This window comes from Taudactylus pleione, unplaced genomic scaffold (assembly GCF_031769625.1).
Source record: "Taudactylus pleione unplaced genomic scaffold, aTauple2 ptg000242l, whole genome shotgun sequence".
NCBI lineage: Eukaryota > Metazoa > Chordata > Amphibia > Anura > Myobatrachidae > Taudactylus > Taudactylus pleione.
This window is the reverse complement of record NW_028284644.1, coordinates 7,995,286-8,012,228: the sequence shown is the minus strand read 5'-3', so window position 1 is coordinate 8,012,228 and position 16,943 is coordinate 7,995,286. Positions and strand designations below refer to the sequence as shown.

Below are 16,943 nucleotides of genomic sequence, written 5' to 3'. Positions count from 1 at the left end.
TCTCAAACACTTTGTCATGTTCCGCAAACCATTCCTGAACAATTATTGCAGTGTAGTAGGGTGTATTATCTTGCTGAAAGAGGCCACTGCCATCAGGGAATACTGTTGCCATGAGAGGTATACTTGGTCTGCAACAATGCTTAGATAGGTGGTACGTATCAATGTAACATCCACATGAGTGCCAGGATCCAAGATTTCCCAGCAGAACATTGAGCAGAGCATCACACTTCCTCCACCAGCTTCCCTTTTTCCCATAGTGCATCCTGATGCCATCTCTTCCCTAGGTAAACTCCACACATGATGTCCAACCACATGATGTAAAAGAAAACGTGATTCATCAGACCAGGTCACCTTCTTCCATTGCTCCTTGCTACAGTTCTGATGCTCACATGTCCATTGTAGACGCTTTTGGCAGTGATGGGCACTCTGACTGGCCTGTATCAACGCAGCAAGCTGTGATGCACTGTGATGCACTTTCTATCATAGCCAGCATATGTGCTACAGTAGCTTTTCTCTGGGATAGGACGAGAATTGTTAGCATTCGCTTCCCCGTGCATCAGTGAGCCTTGAGCACCCATGATTCTGTCGTTGGTTCACCAGTTGTCCTTTCTTGGACCACTTTTGGTAGGTACTAGCCACTGCATATCGGGAACACCACGCAAGACCTGCCATTTAAAATATGCCAGTCTAGCCATCACAATTTGGCCTTTATCAAAGTTTCTCAGATACTTACACTTGCTTATTATTCCTGTTTATAAGGTATCCAGTCGGGAAGCCGGCGGACCTTATACCGACAGCCAGCTTCCCGACTGTCATATCCCGGCAAGGGTTAAATGACATGCGTTGATATCCTGACACCTGTCATTTTACCTACGCCGGGAGACCGGCGCTCGGCATCCCGATTGAAGGGATGCTGACGCGGACAGCCGCGGGGTGGGAGGGTTAAGTTTAGAGCTCCCGGGGGGGGGGACTTAGGGTTAGGCACCCACCCACCGGGAGGTTAGGGTTAGGCACCCCTCGGGGGAAGGTAAATCATACCGATTCTGTTTATTACACATCATCTTCAAGAACTGAGTATTCTCTTGCTGCCTATTATATCCCACCTCTTGACAGGTTCCATTGTAATGATATGATCAATGTTATTCACTTCATCTGTGAGTGGTTTTAATGTTATAAGTGATCGGCGTAACTAGCAATATCATTTAGGGATATGGTCCTCCCACTTCACATCCTAAAAAGAGTATACCTACATGGTGTACAGACCACACGTCCCACAATGACAAAAACACTCAAGCAGCAAAGCAAGGGCGCAAAGGCACCATCAAAGCCCACACAATGCAATCTGGAGTTAATATTAAAGTAGTACCGCCATAATGTTTACTATAGACTTGATGTAGTAGAAGGGACCAGTTTGTCTGACTCTGAAGTACACCGATATTCCACCATAGTATCTTAACAGCTATATAGCTACACCTAATCTGGGCCAATTAGAACCAAGGCATACAGAATAACACTGTGAAGGCCCTCCATCTCTTATCTGTAAGTGAAACAATAACCATTCAGGAGCCTAGCACCAGACCAAGCTGCTGCAATGCTTTTATTCCACTACAGCAAATCTATCAAATAATACACAAACATTGTGACATTGAAATGTGAGGTGACATTATATACACAAACCAAACACCATTCCCCCACTCTATAAACTAATCCCAACACTGTATCCTGTGATCCCTGACAAATAAACTACAATTTTAAATACCTAAAACAGCATTCCAGGCTTCAGCAAGCTTGGTAAAAGGCCAACATACTGTCCAGGCAATAGAGAGAGGAGAGGAGATGGTGGGAAATGGGAATAAACCGTAACAGCTATCTCTAGCAAAAGCTTTACAGCATACAGGATAATCACATAGAGACCCCAAACTATGCATTAGTGAATAAGACATGTATAGTCAGCAGATCCAAAGGCCTATGCCCTGCTCTTTTGAAGTCTTTGGGGGAAATGTATCAAACTTTATAAAGAGTGGAGAAGTTGCCCATAGCAACCAATCAGCATTAACCTATCATTTTATATCATGTGCAATAATGCTGGCTCACCTTAGAATGGAGATACGACTAAAGGTTACACTAGTAAGTAAGCAGTTGAGTTGCAGTCTGACTTTGCCTCCGTCTGAGTCATCATCTGACTTTACGAAGAGAGAAAGAGCAGGTCCACTAGGGCTTGGCTCAGGAAAACCCCTTGTTCCTAGAACCAGTTTTTCCCTCCCTCTATTACGATAAGTTAGACCACCATATAACATCAGAAAACAGACATGGGCAGGGTCGCGCACTGTGTAGAGAGGGACTCTGATGCCCCATAACCCTGCGCGCGGCTCCGTATAGCACGCCTCCCATTCAACGTCCGGCTGGGGGCGAGCCCAGCACTCCGCCAGTAGCTGGGCCATCCCCAGTCCTCTCCCTCTATGCGTGGCATCCATTCCTCCTCTCCGGGACTGGCATTGCCGCACAGCTGCGGTGGTGAAAGTGCCCAACCTTCCGACCACCGATGGGACACTTCGGCCCGCGGGTGGAACAGTGGGGCAGTGCCTGAAATATGGGACTGTCCCGCTGAAATTGGGATGGTTGGGAGGGGTGCACCCCTGTTTGACCACACTGGTCAAACATGCCTCGAGCCAGCCCTGGACATGGGGTTAAGGGATGTTTTTTATCGCATGTAAAATGGGAAAAACACTATTATAGGTAATAAACAATAGTCATAATCTTACTCCAATACTTTTAAACATAAAGCTATAAAGATCCAATTAACACTTTAAAATAATATTACTTCACCCAATATTAGGATAATATTACTATACATTCACCATAAACATGAAATCTGCATTCTTAGGGGGGAATCCAATGAGACCCATATATTTTTTTTTTCGCCCGAATAAAATGGGATTTTATAGCTTGAATTGCCTACGACAATCCAATTAGATCCTGGCTTAATCGCCTGAAAACAGATATTTTTTCTGGCGATTAAGCCAGGATCCATAATTTCACGGGTCCTATGTGTTAACTCCGACGCCTGCCCGAAAACAGAGTTATTAGGCAGTTTTTTTTCAGAGCCTGCTGAGCTCCCGAAAAGCAATGCCCAATAAGCAAGGGCGCCGAGAGGGAGGGGGAATTACCCAGGCTTTTTGGGGGGGCCTGGTTCTGATGCTAACGCCTGCCACACCCCCACCTGCTGTCCACTTTACCAGTCAGCAGCCCAGCACACAGCCACGTGTGCTGTAGTGGGACCATGGAGACTGCTGCCGCTGAGCAGCAGCTGTGTCCTCTCCCTGTGCAGTGGTGATCATGCCCCCTCCTCGGCCCACACGGTGTTGCTAATACTTGTTTTTTTTCCTAAGGAGGGTGTGGCCATGGCTCTTGCTATTAGGAAACGCCCCTGACAATAAGTCTGGGCTTCGGGGGTAATTGAATTAGTGTGACATGTATATGGTATTGGTGAAGTGTGGTGTCACTTAATCCTACCAGCTTTAGTTCCTTTTCTGTTGGCAGAGGTAAAGAGGGACAACAGGCACAGATTGACAGTAGTGTGGTCTCAATTAAGGGTTACAATTTATTAAACGGATAACATTTCATAATGGGTCACAATCGGCAAATCACAAGTTACAATATACTTCCTTCACATCTACTAGAAAACCACACTTAACTAAAATGAAGGTTTTATTAAATGGGAACTCTGGAAGGGTTGGATACCCTTTTTCTCAGAAATCACAGGAAACTGGAGAAACTAGAAACAGTGGGATTTGAATGGATTAGCGCAACAATGTAAGAACCACAAGGATATTACAACAATATTGTATAAATGAACTTCAAAAAATATTCCTGGATCTCAAACTCCCTTTCTCTAACTATCTAATCCTAATGCATACATGTAACGTACTACCAATAATAAAGTCTGGCGCTGTCCCTTTAATGTTGCACATTAAAGGGATTGCCCTTTTGTTTATTTTTATTGTCCTGCTAATGGTGTGGAGCACTCCAGTGGGAACTGCAGTTCACAAATACTATAATCACTGCTTTATATGAGTAGCTTGCTGGATTCCTGTAAAGGGGCCTATCCATTTAACGACATGAAAGTCTGAACGTCCAGCGTTCAGACTTTCATGTCGCTGAGGTGCGGGCACCGCACTGAAAGACATTCACTGAACGTCTTCCGTGCAGGAGCCCAACCTCTCTATCTATTAACAAGCCGAACCTAACGACCGTCGTCAGGTTGACGGGCATGTTCGATAGATAGTCGGGGTCGGCAAGGACCCAGCGTGCACGCGCATCGCTGGTCCTTGTCGGCTAGCCACTTGCAGACTTTCTGCACGTTCCCACCAAAACCTCCTGGTTTTGGTCGCATTGTGCAGAAAGTCAGCAAATGGATAGGCCCCTTTAAGATACTATGTAGCCTTTCGCCTTTGACAATGCTGACGTTAATTATAAGTGTTTTGAACTGAAGGACTAGCAATATAGTCTCCTTTTGTAGCAATAGAGGGAGATTTTAGTTGCAATTACCAGTGTCTCTCTTTCTAGCAGATATCCTTGTTACCATCTATGCTTTCCTTATAGAAGAGTCTAGAACTTTGGTTACTGGCTGAGGGCTTGTACATTGGCAGTCTTCCCTGAGCTGAGGAGAATCCTGGCCGCTTGCTGTCCCTATCACTGACTTATGAAGAAGAGTAACTGCTGCTGAGTGGACTTAGGCATTTAGTACTGCAGCGGGGAGGTGGGACTATAGTGCAGGGTTGTGTTGGGCAATTTAGTTATTAAAGACCTCTCACTGACTCCAGCTGCCCTGTAGCCAGTGTCTGCCTTTGCAGGGAGTGGCGGCTCTCACAGGGACACAGTTCCAAAACTGCCAATCGTCATATAGCACCGAAGGTCACCGAATAGATTTAGAGGACAGACCCACCCTGTATCCAGGCTACCTCAGGACTCCCTCCAACTGCCGTAACTGCCCAACTCAGCCACCTGCAGCTTGTTCCAGCAGGTTCTGGGTCATGTGACCTGCGGCTGACTCTCCATTGGTCCGGCAGCTGGGCTTTTTATAGCCTCCCTCTTTCTTGGTACAGAGAATAAACATATTTTTGTCCATAATATTGGGTTAAACTATAAACAAATGCTTACACAGGGTGCTAAATATCATACAGGAGAAATACTGTAAGTATGGAAAAAACAACAGACAGGCAATGTTTCCATACATTGGAACCTGCTTATGTACCCTTTTTACAACTAATTATATATGTTTCTTAGGGCACTCTTACACAGGTGCTATTCTCAGGTTCTGGGGAACCACATAAGCCCGAGAGATCAATTAGCTGGTGGTAAAGTACCGTGTCTAATTGAATTCCCCCCCTATGAATGAAGATAATTGATTTCTTTGTGCAATGTCATAGATACTACTTTGCTGCAGCCTGAGTATGCAGTCGGGATGCCGACTGTCTAAATCCCAACTGTCTAATCCCGGCAAGGGTCTAATGATAGGCGTCGAAATCCCGACGCCTGTCAATTTACCTAAACCGGGAGCCCGGCATCCCGAACGAAGGTAAGCCGGGCATGGACAGCCGCGGAGGAGGGGAGGGTTAGGTTAGGGGCTCCCGGAGGGGGACGTTTACACTTACCTTTAGCGCAGTCGGGATCTTCACCTCTGCCGAGCTTCCGCTGTCGGGATTTGAATAGCCGGCCATGCGGCCGGTGGTAAATCATACCGATTCCACTCCCTGTATAGAGTATGAAGCTGCTTCACAGACTACAAGATACCTTGAGGCACAAATAGACCAACTAATCCACTGAAAAATATTAAAATTCAAAGCATTAGAAAATGGATTAAGATTACAGTTAGCAGCAGGTGTTTAGAGAACAAAATTTGATATAGAGAAAAACGTCAAAACCTGCGCTTATAAAAAAAACAAAATTATGCAATATTTGTTGGTTGTTGAGGTTTTAATAAATTATAAAGTTCCTTATTTAAATACACAGTCTTATATTCTATCAAATAAATTCTAAATATAAGGTACACTTATTATAAACAATGTTGCCGAATATAATTTATACAGAATACACTAATTAAAAAAACTATTCCCACCGGGATCCTCCCTTTAAAGGATGATATTATCCCTCATTCTGAAGCCATTGGATAATGAGTTCAGCTTGTGGATTTTCCTTGAGCCTGACCTGTGGAGAGCCTGACATGTTGCCATTCTTACATGAACACTGTGGCTGTCTGTAACTGTCCTCCAATGAACCCTCTGCACCCCAGGGCATTCCCCAGGTTCAGGGTATATCACTAACCTTATAAAGTCACTTCCTTACAGAATTTATAGTTCTCAGCTAAAGTAGTAGACCAATGAGATGACTGGAACTTCCATATAGATATCCAAGATATCAATAATAATAGATTAATGTTAGCTGTGACATGCAAACGCTGCAGTCGCGATTAGGTCATCATGTAAATGTTTGTGATGGCCTATTTTCGATCTGGCTCCCAATTTTCTTCTGCTACTACAGGATGTTCTCCATTTTAAAGCAGCCGTGGATCGAACAACCTGTAGTTAATCAGATATTTGAAAAGTACATAACAGGAGATGAATGTGTCTGTGGAAGGATCCTATCCACTTGTGTGATTTTGTTAGTGAGGACAAGATTTTGCTTGAAAGAGGAAGGGACATGATGTGGGGTTGAAGATGGAAGAAAATCGTCACAAACTGAGACTTGGAAAGAGCAGAAGTCCTCAATGGCACAGAGGAGTGATGCCGGACTCTTAATATAATGATGCAGAAAGAGTCTGGTGTCAAAAGCACCTCTATAAAAAAAAAAAGTTCATATATCTAACTTAATACAACAATGCTGATAATTCTGAATGCGCTAGTGTCATACAAATAAAATCAAATACTTTCCTTCAAGTTCCACACACTAATTTTGTGTGTTAGTAGCATTCCTCAGGGTAGATGATTTGTTTCATACCATGAAAGACAAGAAATCGTGTAGAGAATATGGTGTAGTACATCACACACTATTTAATTTCAAAAACACAATTTCAATTTATCACATATAATCAAATGGACAAACTGTCCAATAAACCAATCACAAAATAGTGAAAGTGGTTAAAATGATGAGCAAAAATCCACATGCGTAAAACGATGGGAGATTACCAGAAATTTTCTTGAATAGGGTATATACATTATGGTGGAGGTCTCCGGAAACCTCATCCAAAGTCCTTATACAAGAGTATCTCCAAGTATCTCATGTCACATTCCGTCAACGCGTTTCGGGAGACAGCAGCTCCCTTCCTCAAGGTAGTGTGACTGTGTTCAAATTAGTCCTCTTATATACCCTTAGTTGGATAAACCTCCTGGTCGAGACGTCAAACAGAGTTATAAGTCAAAAATGATCCTTACATAATACAGATTGAGTCTCCCATATCCAAATATTCAGAAATACGGAACTATTTTGGCATGACTGAGATAGTGAAACCTATGATTTTTGATGGTGCAATGTACACAAACTTTGTCTAAAGCACACATTTTTTTAAATATTGTATAAAATTACCTTCAGGCTGTGTGTATCAGGTGTATATGAAACATAAATGAATTTCCTTTCTGTACACAAACTTTGTTTGAACCACAAAATTATTGAATATATTGTATAAAATTACCTGCAGGCTGTGTGTATCAGGTGTATATAACACATAAATGCATTCTGTGTGTATATTTGGGTCATATTCCCAAGATATTTCATTATGGTATGCAAATATTCCAAAATACAGATTATTCAGTTATCCAAAATACCCCTGGTCCCAAGCATTTTCTATATGGGAGACTAAACCTGTATTTATAAACCTTCAATTCCACCAAGATAGATACCATCCATTCAGCATTCAAAACTGAGTCCTCATATAATCAATAATATAATTCCAAATATTAAATAAAATAATTAGAATAATATTATTGATTATATGAGGACCCAGTTTTGAGTGCTGGATGGATGGTATCTATCTTAGTGGAATTGAAGATTTATAAGTATTATGTAAGGATCGTTTTTGACTTATAAGTCTGTTTGACCCTCGACCCGGAAGTTTATTCAACGAATGGTATATAAGAGGACTAAGTTGAAGACAGTCACACTACCTTGAGGAAGGGAGCAGCTGTCTCCCGAAACGCGTTGGTGGAGTGTGACAGGAGTTACTTGGAGATACTTTTGGATAAGGACTGTGGATGAGGTTTCCGGAGACCTCCACCATATTGTATATACCCTATTCAAGAACAATTCTGGTAATTCTCCCATCGTTTTACGCATGTGGATTTTTGCTCATCATTTTAACCACTTTCACTATTTTGTGATTGGTTTATTGGACAGTTTGTCCATTTGATTATATGTGATAAATTGAAATTAAATAGAGTGATGTACTACACCATATTCTCGACACGATTTCTTGTCTTTCATGGTATGAAACAAATCATCTACCCTGAGGAATGCTACTAACACACAAAATCAGTGTGTGAAATTGAAGTAAAGTATTTGATTTTATTTGTATGACACTAGCGCATTCAGAATTATCAGCATTGTTGTATTTTGTTTGATTAAGATAGTAGTGAAGGGTACTATCCTTTGATTTTTTAGTCTACTGCTACTAGGGTGTTGGTTGCGCCAGGGACACTCCAGAGATTTTTTACATATATCCAACTTGTTTTATTTTCCAAAAGAGCCTATTTAAGCGATAAAATCATAGTTGTAAAATTTAATAAGCTCTTAAAGCAAACTCCTATTGTATAAGCATACCAGAGAGTCTGGTAAATTGCATAATCCTGTTTTGTCTTTTTATGTATTTTAGTGAGCCATAATTCTGGTCCCACTCTTTTAACGTTAACCACTGGCAGTTCTGAGGTAAGACTTTTTTTGTAATGATTCACCTTGTATTGAAACGTGTAGATTTCATTGTGATGACGTGGATTCTTTACCTGGTTCTAGAATGAAAGTGAGTCTAAGAGTCCACCACAAGACACAGCAAAGATTGCACAAGTTTGTGAGAAGCCGTCACACGAGAGTACAAAGGCTGCACAAGTGTGTGAAAAGTCTTCACAAGAGAGCACAAAGGCTGCACAAGTGTGTGAAAAGTCTTCACAAGAGAGTACAAAGGCTGCACAAGTGTGTGAAAATTCTTCACAAGAGAGTGCAATTGTTATACAAGTATATAAGAAGTTTTCAAAAGAGAGTGCAAAAGCTGCACAAGTATATGATAAGCCTTCACAAGACAGTGCAAAGACTTCACAAATTTGTGAGAAGCCTTCACGAGAGCGTGTAAAAGCTGAACAAGTTTGTGAGGAGCATTCACAAGAGAGTTCAAAGGTTGCACAAGTTTGTAAGAAGCCTTCACAAGAGAATACAAAGTGTGTACAAGTCTGTGAGAAATCTTCACAAGAGTGTGCAAAGAAATTCAATGTGAAAACAGAGCGTGTGGATCAAGAATATGATCAGCAAAAAGAGAGAGCTCAAAAGGCACATCCTGCTTGTGATACAAAGACTGAGGTTGTCATGAAAATCAAAGAGGTATGTATGTGAAGAGCAACTCCATATACATATGTAGAAGTGTGGAAACTGCCCATTATAAGCAGGCCAATCTATTATAAATATAGGTGTGGGATCTCTTATATGGAACTCTGTTAGTCATAATGTTTAAAAAAAAAAAGTAATTGAACCTATCAGTTGATAATATGCACACATGTGTGTATATATGTGATCACTACTAACCAGTTTATCAAAGAGGGGAATTCCAGGGGTATTGTGCCGAAAACCCAGGAGTCATTTTTGAATGTAATGACATTGTAACATGTATCTGGCCTCAAATGATGATTTGGATTGGATTGGCATGGCCAGCTGCAGCTGATGATCAGCATTTGTATGTGATCATCAGTCTGGTCATTCTGCTCAGTCACTGAAAAATCACCATACAGGCTTCTCCTCCAAGCACTGCCCATGCATCTGGCAACTGAATGTACACAAGTGTCAATTTAAAGGCAAGGAGCATAGGTCATGATTTTGTCTAGTAGCCCTAACGTCTGGGAAAGCATATATATTTGGTACACTTCTCAGCTGTAAATACTACAGATTAAATTGGGGGTCTGCTCTTGGTATTGTACTAACTGAGTGAAAACACCAAATGAAATCAGTTTCTTTTCTTCTTCCTCCAAAGGGGAGACAGGCTCTACGCTGGGTATAGGTTGGTGGGTTGGAGTCTGGGCACAACATACTTAAACTTCAACAAGGCCCGGACTTTCCCTATACCCCGCTCCCAGCTACAGCCACTTTAGTTTTTATGTTGGGGTCTGCATAATGAGGCACACTGCATAAGCTGTGCTGACAGCTGTAAAGTTTTTTATTTTATTTTTTACTTCTATTTTTACTGAGTAAACAGCACTATTCATCCTGGAGAACACTCACGCTGGCGAGTGGGTCAGCGTCCTCGGCTGGAGCTCCGGACACAGTAGGGAGCCGCAAGCCACAGCTAGTGCAGCAGGGGACAGGTAAGGCGGCTCCCTACTTGCAGGGAGCCACGTGGTCCCGGCTTTTCACCGCCGATCAGGGGGACATTGGTGGTGCTGGCAGTGGGGACCTAGGTCCTCTACGCATCCCCACTAGACCACCAGGGCAGCTGGGTAGTGTGGCACCACGGTGTTAGCGGCCATTTGCTCTGGGGTCCATGCCAGAAGGGGGAGGTAGGCACTCCCTGTTGGCTCCTCCCCGCCCCTGGGCGCTTTCCCTCATAAGAGGCATTCCGTCCCAAGGTCACTCAACCTCTCACCCCTCCTCGCAGACGCTGAGCAGCCATTTTTAAAGTTGCCTACTGCTTCAGCTTCTCTCCGGAGAGTGCAGGCTCCTGGTCTCTTTGTGTTCCTCGCCCTCAGAGGTCAGGTTATACATTTAGCTCCTTCCTTTCCTCTTGGGGTAGTTTGTTGAGCACTTATTGCCTCTCTTATTGCATTGAATGTTTCTGTGTGTATGACTGTTTAATGTATTTTGCATAGTCTCAGTGTCTGCATAGCCACACTTGTTTTTCTATTTGTGGTGCATTTACATTCTGTGCTCTACCCTTTTTGGCACATCACAGTTTCTATACTATATGTTCTAGGAGTAAAGTTTCCAAGGAGATTGGTGCTTCAGTGCTGGGTAATTGTAGGGCTTGTGCTGCTGTGTTCTCTCACAGGTTTTAGACCACAATGGTCTCTGTGTTCATTGTTTTACAACCCCACAGCAGGTGATTCTTTCAGCTGTGCCTGCTAGTCAGGAAATTGCTTGGATTTCCTCACTGTCCCAGGTAATGTTACAGGTAGGTGATAGGCTATCAGCCCCTGGATCCGCTCCCCCTGCTGGTGTCCCTTCAGGTGTGGCCCCCAATGTGATGCCATCCCCTTTGCTGTCTTCTGCTATAGAGCCTTTTTGGATGCAGTCTTTTACCCAGTCAGTTCAGGGTTTAGTGCAGGTGTCAGAATCTTTCAAACAGATGCTGGACAAGGAGCGTGCTTCTAAGCATAGACCCTCTAAAAGGGACAGCTCTACCCTCCTGTCTGATATTGATTCAGACTCTGATGTTTTCTCAGACCATGAGGAAAACGTATCTGTAGCCTCCAATGTTGGATCTTCTTCCATTCTAGAGGATTCCCAACCTCATGTAGATGTAGTTTCCTTGATCAAGCAGTTAAATCAGTTTTGCTAATCAAGGATACGGAGCTGGCGTTTTTGGCGGAGGCTTGGTCCCATCCTAAAAGGCTTCCAGGTTTCTAAGCGCATTACTTCCTTTTATCCTCTACCTGCTGCTAATTGGGCTAAATTGGAGTTCACTGTGGAATCCATGCTAGGATCCTCAGTGGCCAGTCACCGGGCCAGAGCTCTTTATGTGTGTCAGAACCCCTGTGCTGAGCGCTCAATTACAGCTGGGAGAAATAACATGAGACTACCACCAGGTCTGTGTTCTGTATTCTCTGACCTATGTTTTGTATGAGACACAGTTTTATAACAATATGCAAACATAGTGATTTCATAGTGTAACGTGATTATTCAAAGTATAAACACTCATTAATTCTAGACAGCTCATTATTAAGAACCCGTTACTTATACAATTATACCTCGTTATTTCTTATCTATGGTCTAAGGCAGTGGTTTCCAAACTTTTTTGAATCACGGCACCCTGATGCATCAGCCTTGTTGTCATGGCACCCCTAAGCTAAAGTTTGTTTTTGAGAAATTCAGAATTTTTTTTAATGAAGTAGTATAGTGAAGTAAATAGTGCTTACCTGTCATCCATAGGTTTGGTTATATCGTGATGGACAGGTTTGTGCTTCTGTTTATGCACATATTTACATCACATTGACAATAAAGAATTTGATTTGGTGCTGGACCACCAACCTGAGGCTCCCCTGCAAGTGTCCCGAGGCATTCATTTAAGCTTATGAATAACTTTTGAAGGCATACACCATCTTGTCACAAAATGGAGTATCAGGTGGGTAGACTAAGATCAACTTTCTCACCACTCTTCCTCTTCCTAACACAGCATCCCTTAAGAATCCGACGGATAGTAATTTGGAAACTTTTCTTAAGTCTATTTACTCTGAGGGTGCAGTAGCTTGCCCGGCCCTCGCATCAGCCTGGGTTGCTAAGGCCATTGGTCGCTGGGCAGACGCCCTGGAAGATTGCCTTACTTCAAGAACCCACAGGAATGAAGTTTTGTCTCACGTAGAGCATATCTGTGAGGTGGCTTCTTATCTTGGGGAAGCAGCTTATAGATACAGGTATACTAGCTTCCAAGGTTTCAGCCTCTTCAGTGTCAGCTAGAAGAGCCCTCTGATTCTGACTCTAAGGGGGGTATCCAATTAGTCGCAGTAAATTACAGCGGCTAATTACCTCACCCAGGGCTATCCAATTAGCCCTGAAGTCGGCCTGACACCGGCACTTATCAGGGTTTTTTTCTTCTGGTACCTGATGTGTCCCGAAAAAGAATCCACGATAATTGCCGTTTTTTCACCTGAAAAAAGGCAAAAACACACAGGTCCGCGAGCTTATCGCGCCACCTATGTGTTTTCGGGAGAACTGTCCTATTATTTCAACCGAAATAATAGAATAGGGTGAAAAAAACATTGGCAAAAATCTGGGATAATCTGCGAAAAATCCCTGTTTTTCGCCGATCGCGGGGATCAATTAGCGCCTGAACAATGTTCGGGGCTAATTGGATACCGCTCTCTGAAGGCCCTTGAAGCTCTCCTCTTTTCGGCAGATGGTTCTCTTTGGTCTGTAACTGGATAAAATAGTGGCCACAGTGGTGGCATCTAAGACAGCCTTTCTCCCTTCCAGGGCAGCCCCTAGGTCGCGATCTTTTAATTTTCTCTCCTTTCGTTTGCATGGATGGGCCAAAGGCTTATCGTTCTCCAGGTCTCATAGGTCCTCTGCTAAGGGTTCTAAGCCAGCAGGTAAGCAACCCAGGTCTACCAGATGCCGGCAGCTAAGCCAGCCAACAAGCCTGCTCCATGACGGAGCGGGCCCTCACCTAGAGGACACCAGCGTGGGAGGCCGTCATCTACTTTTTTTCTGATATTTGGAAGCGACCATGGAGGACGCCTGGATAATAGGGATGCTCTCCCAGGGTTATGGGTTGACCTTTCGGGAGCATCCTCCAGTTTTCTTCCACAGGTCTTTCTTTGGATCAGGAGAAAGCAGGAGCCTTGAGGTAGTCCATTTGCTCTCTACTGGCCTTCCTGTTCCCGCGTCTCAGCGGGGTGCAGGCTTCTGTGCCAGCCCGTTTCTGCTACTGAAGCCGAACGGGTCTTTCCGATCAATTCTCAACCTGAAATCTCTCAACAGGTACTTGAGGATTCCCAAGTTTCGAATGGAATCACTTTGCTCCATTGTTCTACCCATGGAGCCGGGGGACTTCATGGCCTCCAAAGACATCCAGGATGCCTATTTGCATGTTCCCATCCTTCTCGGTCACCAGCGATTCCTCAGGTTTGCAGACCAGAGGATCATTTCCAGTTTCGGGCTTTGCCATTTGGTATTTTCACTGCTCCTCATGGTGGTCATGGCTGCTCATTTTCTGAGCAGGGGAAACCGAATATTTTCCTATTTGGACGACTTGCTTATCCTGGCCCAGTCTTCGGAGGTTCTCAGGGAGCACGTCCGGGTCACGATGGATCTTCTCCTGGCTCACGTATGGGTCATCAAGTGGAAGAAATTCTCTCTGACTCCCTATCAGGAAATGGTGCATTTAGGGGCCTTGCTGGACTCCAGGGCTCAGTGGGTGTTCCTCCCGGCAGACAAGGTTCGGGAGTTGCAGTCCAGGATTCGTTTATTTCTGCATCATCGTCTGGTGTGAATTCACTCTTGTATGCAGATTCTGGGCTCTCTGGTCCCCACCTTTGACTTGGTGGAGTATGCCCAGTTTAATTCACGGCCTCTCCAGTTGGAGATTCTAGTCCGGTGGAACAACTCCCATCTACAGCTCTGGTCTCAAATGATTGGTCTCTCTCAGGAAGTGCGTCACTCCCTCTTGTGGTGGCTCCAGGGGTCCCATCTGACCAGGGAATGTCCCTTTTTGGGTTCAGAACTGGGTCCTCTTCACCGCTGATGCAAGTCTTTTGGGGGCGGTGTCAGGTCAGTGGTCAGCTCAGGAGAGCCAATTGCTGATCAACATTCTGGAACACCTTGCGGTTTCAAGAGCTCTTTGTCGGGATTTGCCTATCCTCCGGAGTCGCCCAGTCCGGGTACAGTCCGACAATGCGACAGCTGTTGGTTACATAAACCTTTAAGGTGGCAGTCGCACCGCCATGAGGGAGGTTAGTTGCATTCTCCTGTGGGCGGAGCGGCAACTTCTGTCTCTGTCGGCAGTTTACATTCCTGGAGTGCACAATTTGGAAGCGGACTTCCTAAGCAGTCAGGACAATCATTCGGGCGAATGGGCCCTACAACCGGATGTCTTTCAAATCCTGGTTATTTACACCGGCGGGTGTCGGACTTCAGCACATTGTCCTGTTACTCTCTCCATTTCTAATCTTTCACCAGGACAGAGCTGTCCTTCGAAGGCTACCTTCCTAATGTTGTTTCCAGGTTCCACATCATTCAGGAGATTGTGGTTTCTTCTTTCCATGTTCCGGATTCTTCACTGGAGGAGGCCTCTTTGGATGTCATGCGGGCTCTCCAGATTTATGTGGACAGGACAAAGGACTTGCATTAGACAGATTCTCTTTTTGTCGTGTATGACTTTCACAAATGGGGCTGGCCGGCTACTAAGCAGTCGCTGGCCAGATGGATCCGTTTGACTATTCGCCACGCTTACGCTACGGCAGATCTCCCAGCACCATCTGCGGTGACTGCTCATTCAACGAGGTCGGTGGGAACTTCATGGGCAGTTCCCACCGCCTGTATATGCGTCCACGTGGTCTTCTGTAAATAAGTTTCTTAAGTTCTAATCTTTTTGACACCTTCGCCTCCCCTGATGCGTCTTTTGGGTGAAGAGTTCTCAGCGCAGCCCACGAGTGTCCCTTCCCTCTGGGGATTAGCTTTGGGATGTCTCGGCATAGAGCATGTGTCCCCTATGGAGGAAGAAGATTTATGTGCTTACCTGTTAAATCCTTTTCTGCTATTCCATAGGGGACACGGGGCTCCCACCCTGATGCACTTGACCTGCAGGGCTTTGCTCTGCTTCCAATTCTCCTGCTCACATTTCCTGTGTGTTTGGACCTAAGTGCGTGCTGGGCTTCCTTCTCCTTCTTCTCGCTCCTTGCTTTAGGCTTGTTAACTTAACTGAAGTGGCTGGGGGCGGGGGTATAGGGGGAGGGGGGAGCCTGGGCCATGTTGGACAAGTTTAACTATGTGGTGCCCAGACTCCAAACCAGCAACCTATACCCAGCATAGAGCCTGTGTCCCCTATGGAATCGAAGAAAAGGATTTCAAAGGTAAGCACATGAATCTCCTTCTTTTTTCCGATTTCTACCTTGGACTTTCTCTTTAAGTTATTACTGTGTAAATGCTATATTACATGAATGGACTGGTCTTGTCTAAAGGGTAGCATAACCGATCTGATTTTTGTCTGTAGGAAGAGCTCTACACAACGTCCGTGAATATCAGGCAGGTAAGTAGTATAACTTATTTTTAATTGCATGGTAATTTTTGTTTATTCTTGCAAAGATGACAGTAGGTCTTAGGATGCTCTTAGTTGTTACATTTGAGGTCTTTTAGTAACCATACAATTACCCTTCAAGTTTGGCAGGGAAATATACATGTATTATGTGTCCATAAGCTTGTGAACTGAAAATAAGGTCTAATTTATGAGCATTTAAACACTGGAAATAGCACTACATATCCTTCTCTGGGAACTCTGTTTAGAATAGTTTTTGACCAAATTTTCTGTATCTGTATGTATTTCTCAGCTAACTAATTATTGTCTTGAGGGAAGATGGTGTCTAGTTTGAAGCTGAATGGTTATGTTACACTAAATGGAGACATTTATGTTTGCACCCCTTATAATTAGTGTTTGGCCATTTCAGCCACATTCATTGCTAACCAGTGCACAAAGTCAAGTATGCATCCATGCAATCTCTGTAGTCACACATTTGCTGTAGCATGGCAGTGCTCAGTGACTTTCATTGTGGCCTTGTCATAGGATACCACCTATAATACAATTCCATTTATTAAATGTCTGCCCTGCTAGAACTGCACAAGTCAACTGGAAATGCTGTTATTTTGAAGTATAAGAGCAACAACAGTTTGGCCGCAAAGTGGTAGGCAATATATAAACTCACAGATCTGGACAACCAAGTACTGAAAGTGCATTGTGGAAAAATATTCTCTCTTTTGTTGCAACACTGACTGACGAGCTCCAAACTGGTTCTGGGAGCAACGTCCGCATAAGAACTGTTCATTGGTAG

The 16,943-nt window shown here is 44.0% G+C and overlaps 1 protein-coding gene across 3 annotated transcripts in view; it reads left to right on the top strand.

The window, feature by feature from the left end:
* Window positions 1-16,943, top strand: part of LOC148516741 (uncharacterized) — a 146,218-nt gene that overhangs the window by 93,932 nt on the left and 35,343 nt on the right. For all 3 annotated transcript variants that reach the window (XM_088479607.1, XM_088479606.1, XM_088479608.1), the window contains exons 5-7: window positions 8,864-8,916; window positions 9,001-9,579; window positions 16,112-16,147. In XM_088479607.1, coding sequence (XP_088335733.1) covers window positions 8,864-8,916; window positions 9,001-9,579; window positions 16,112-16,147 — 668 coding nt within the window. The remainder of the gene's footprint in view (window positions 1-8,863; window positions 8,917-9,000; window positions 9,580-16,111; window positions 16,148-16,943) is intronic.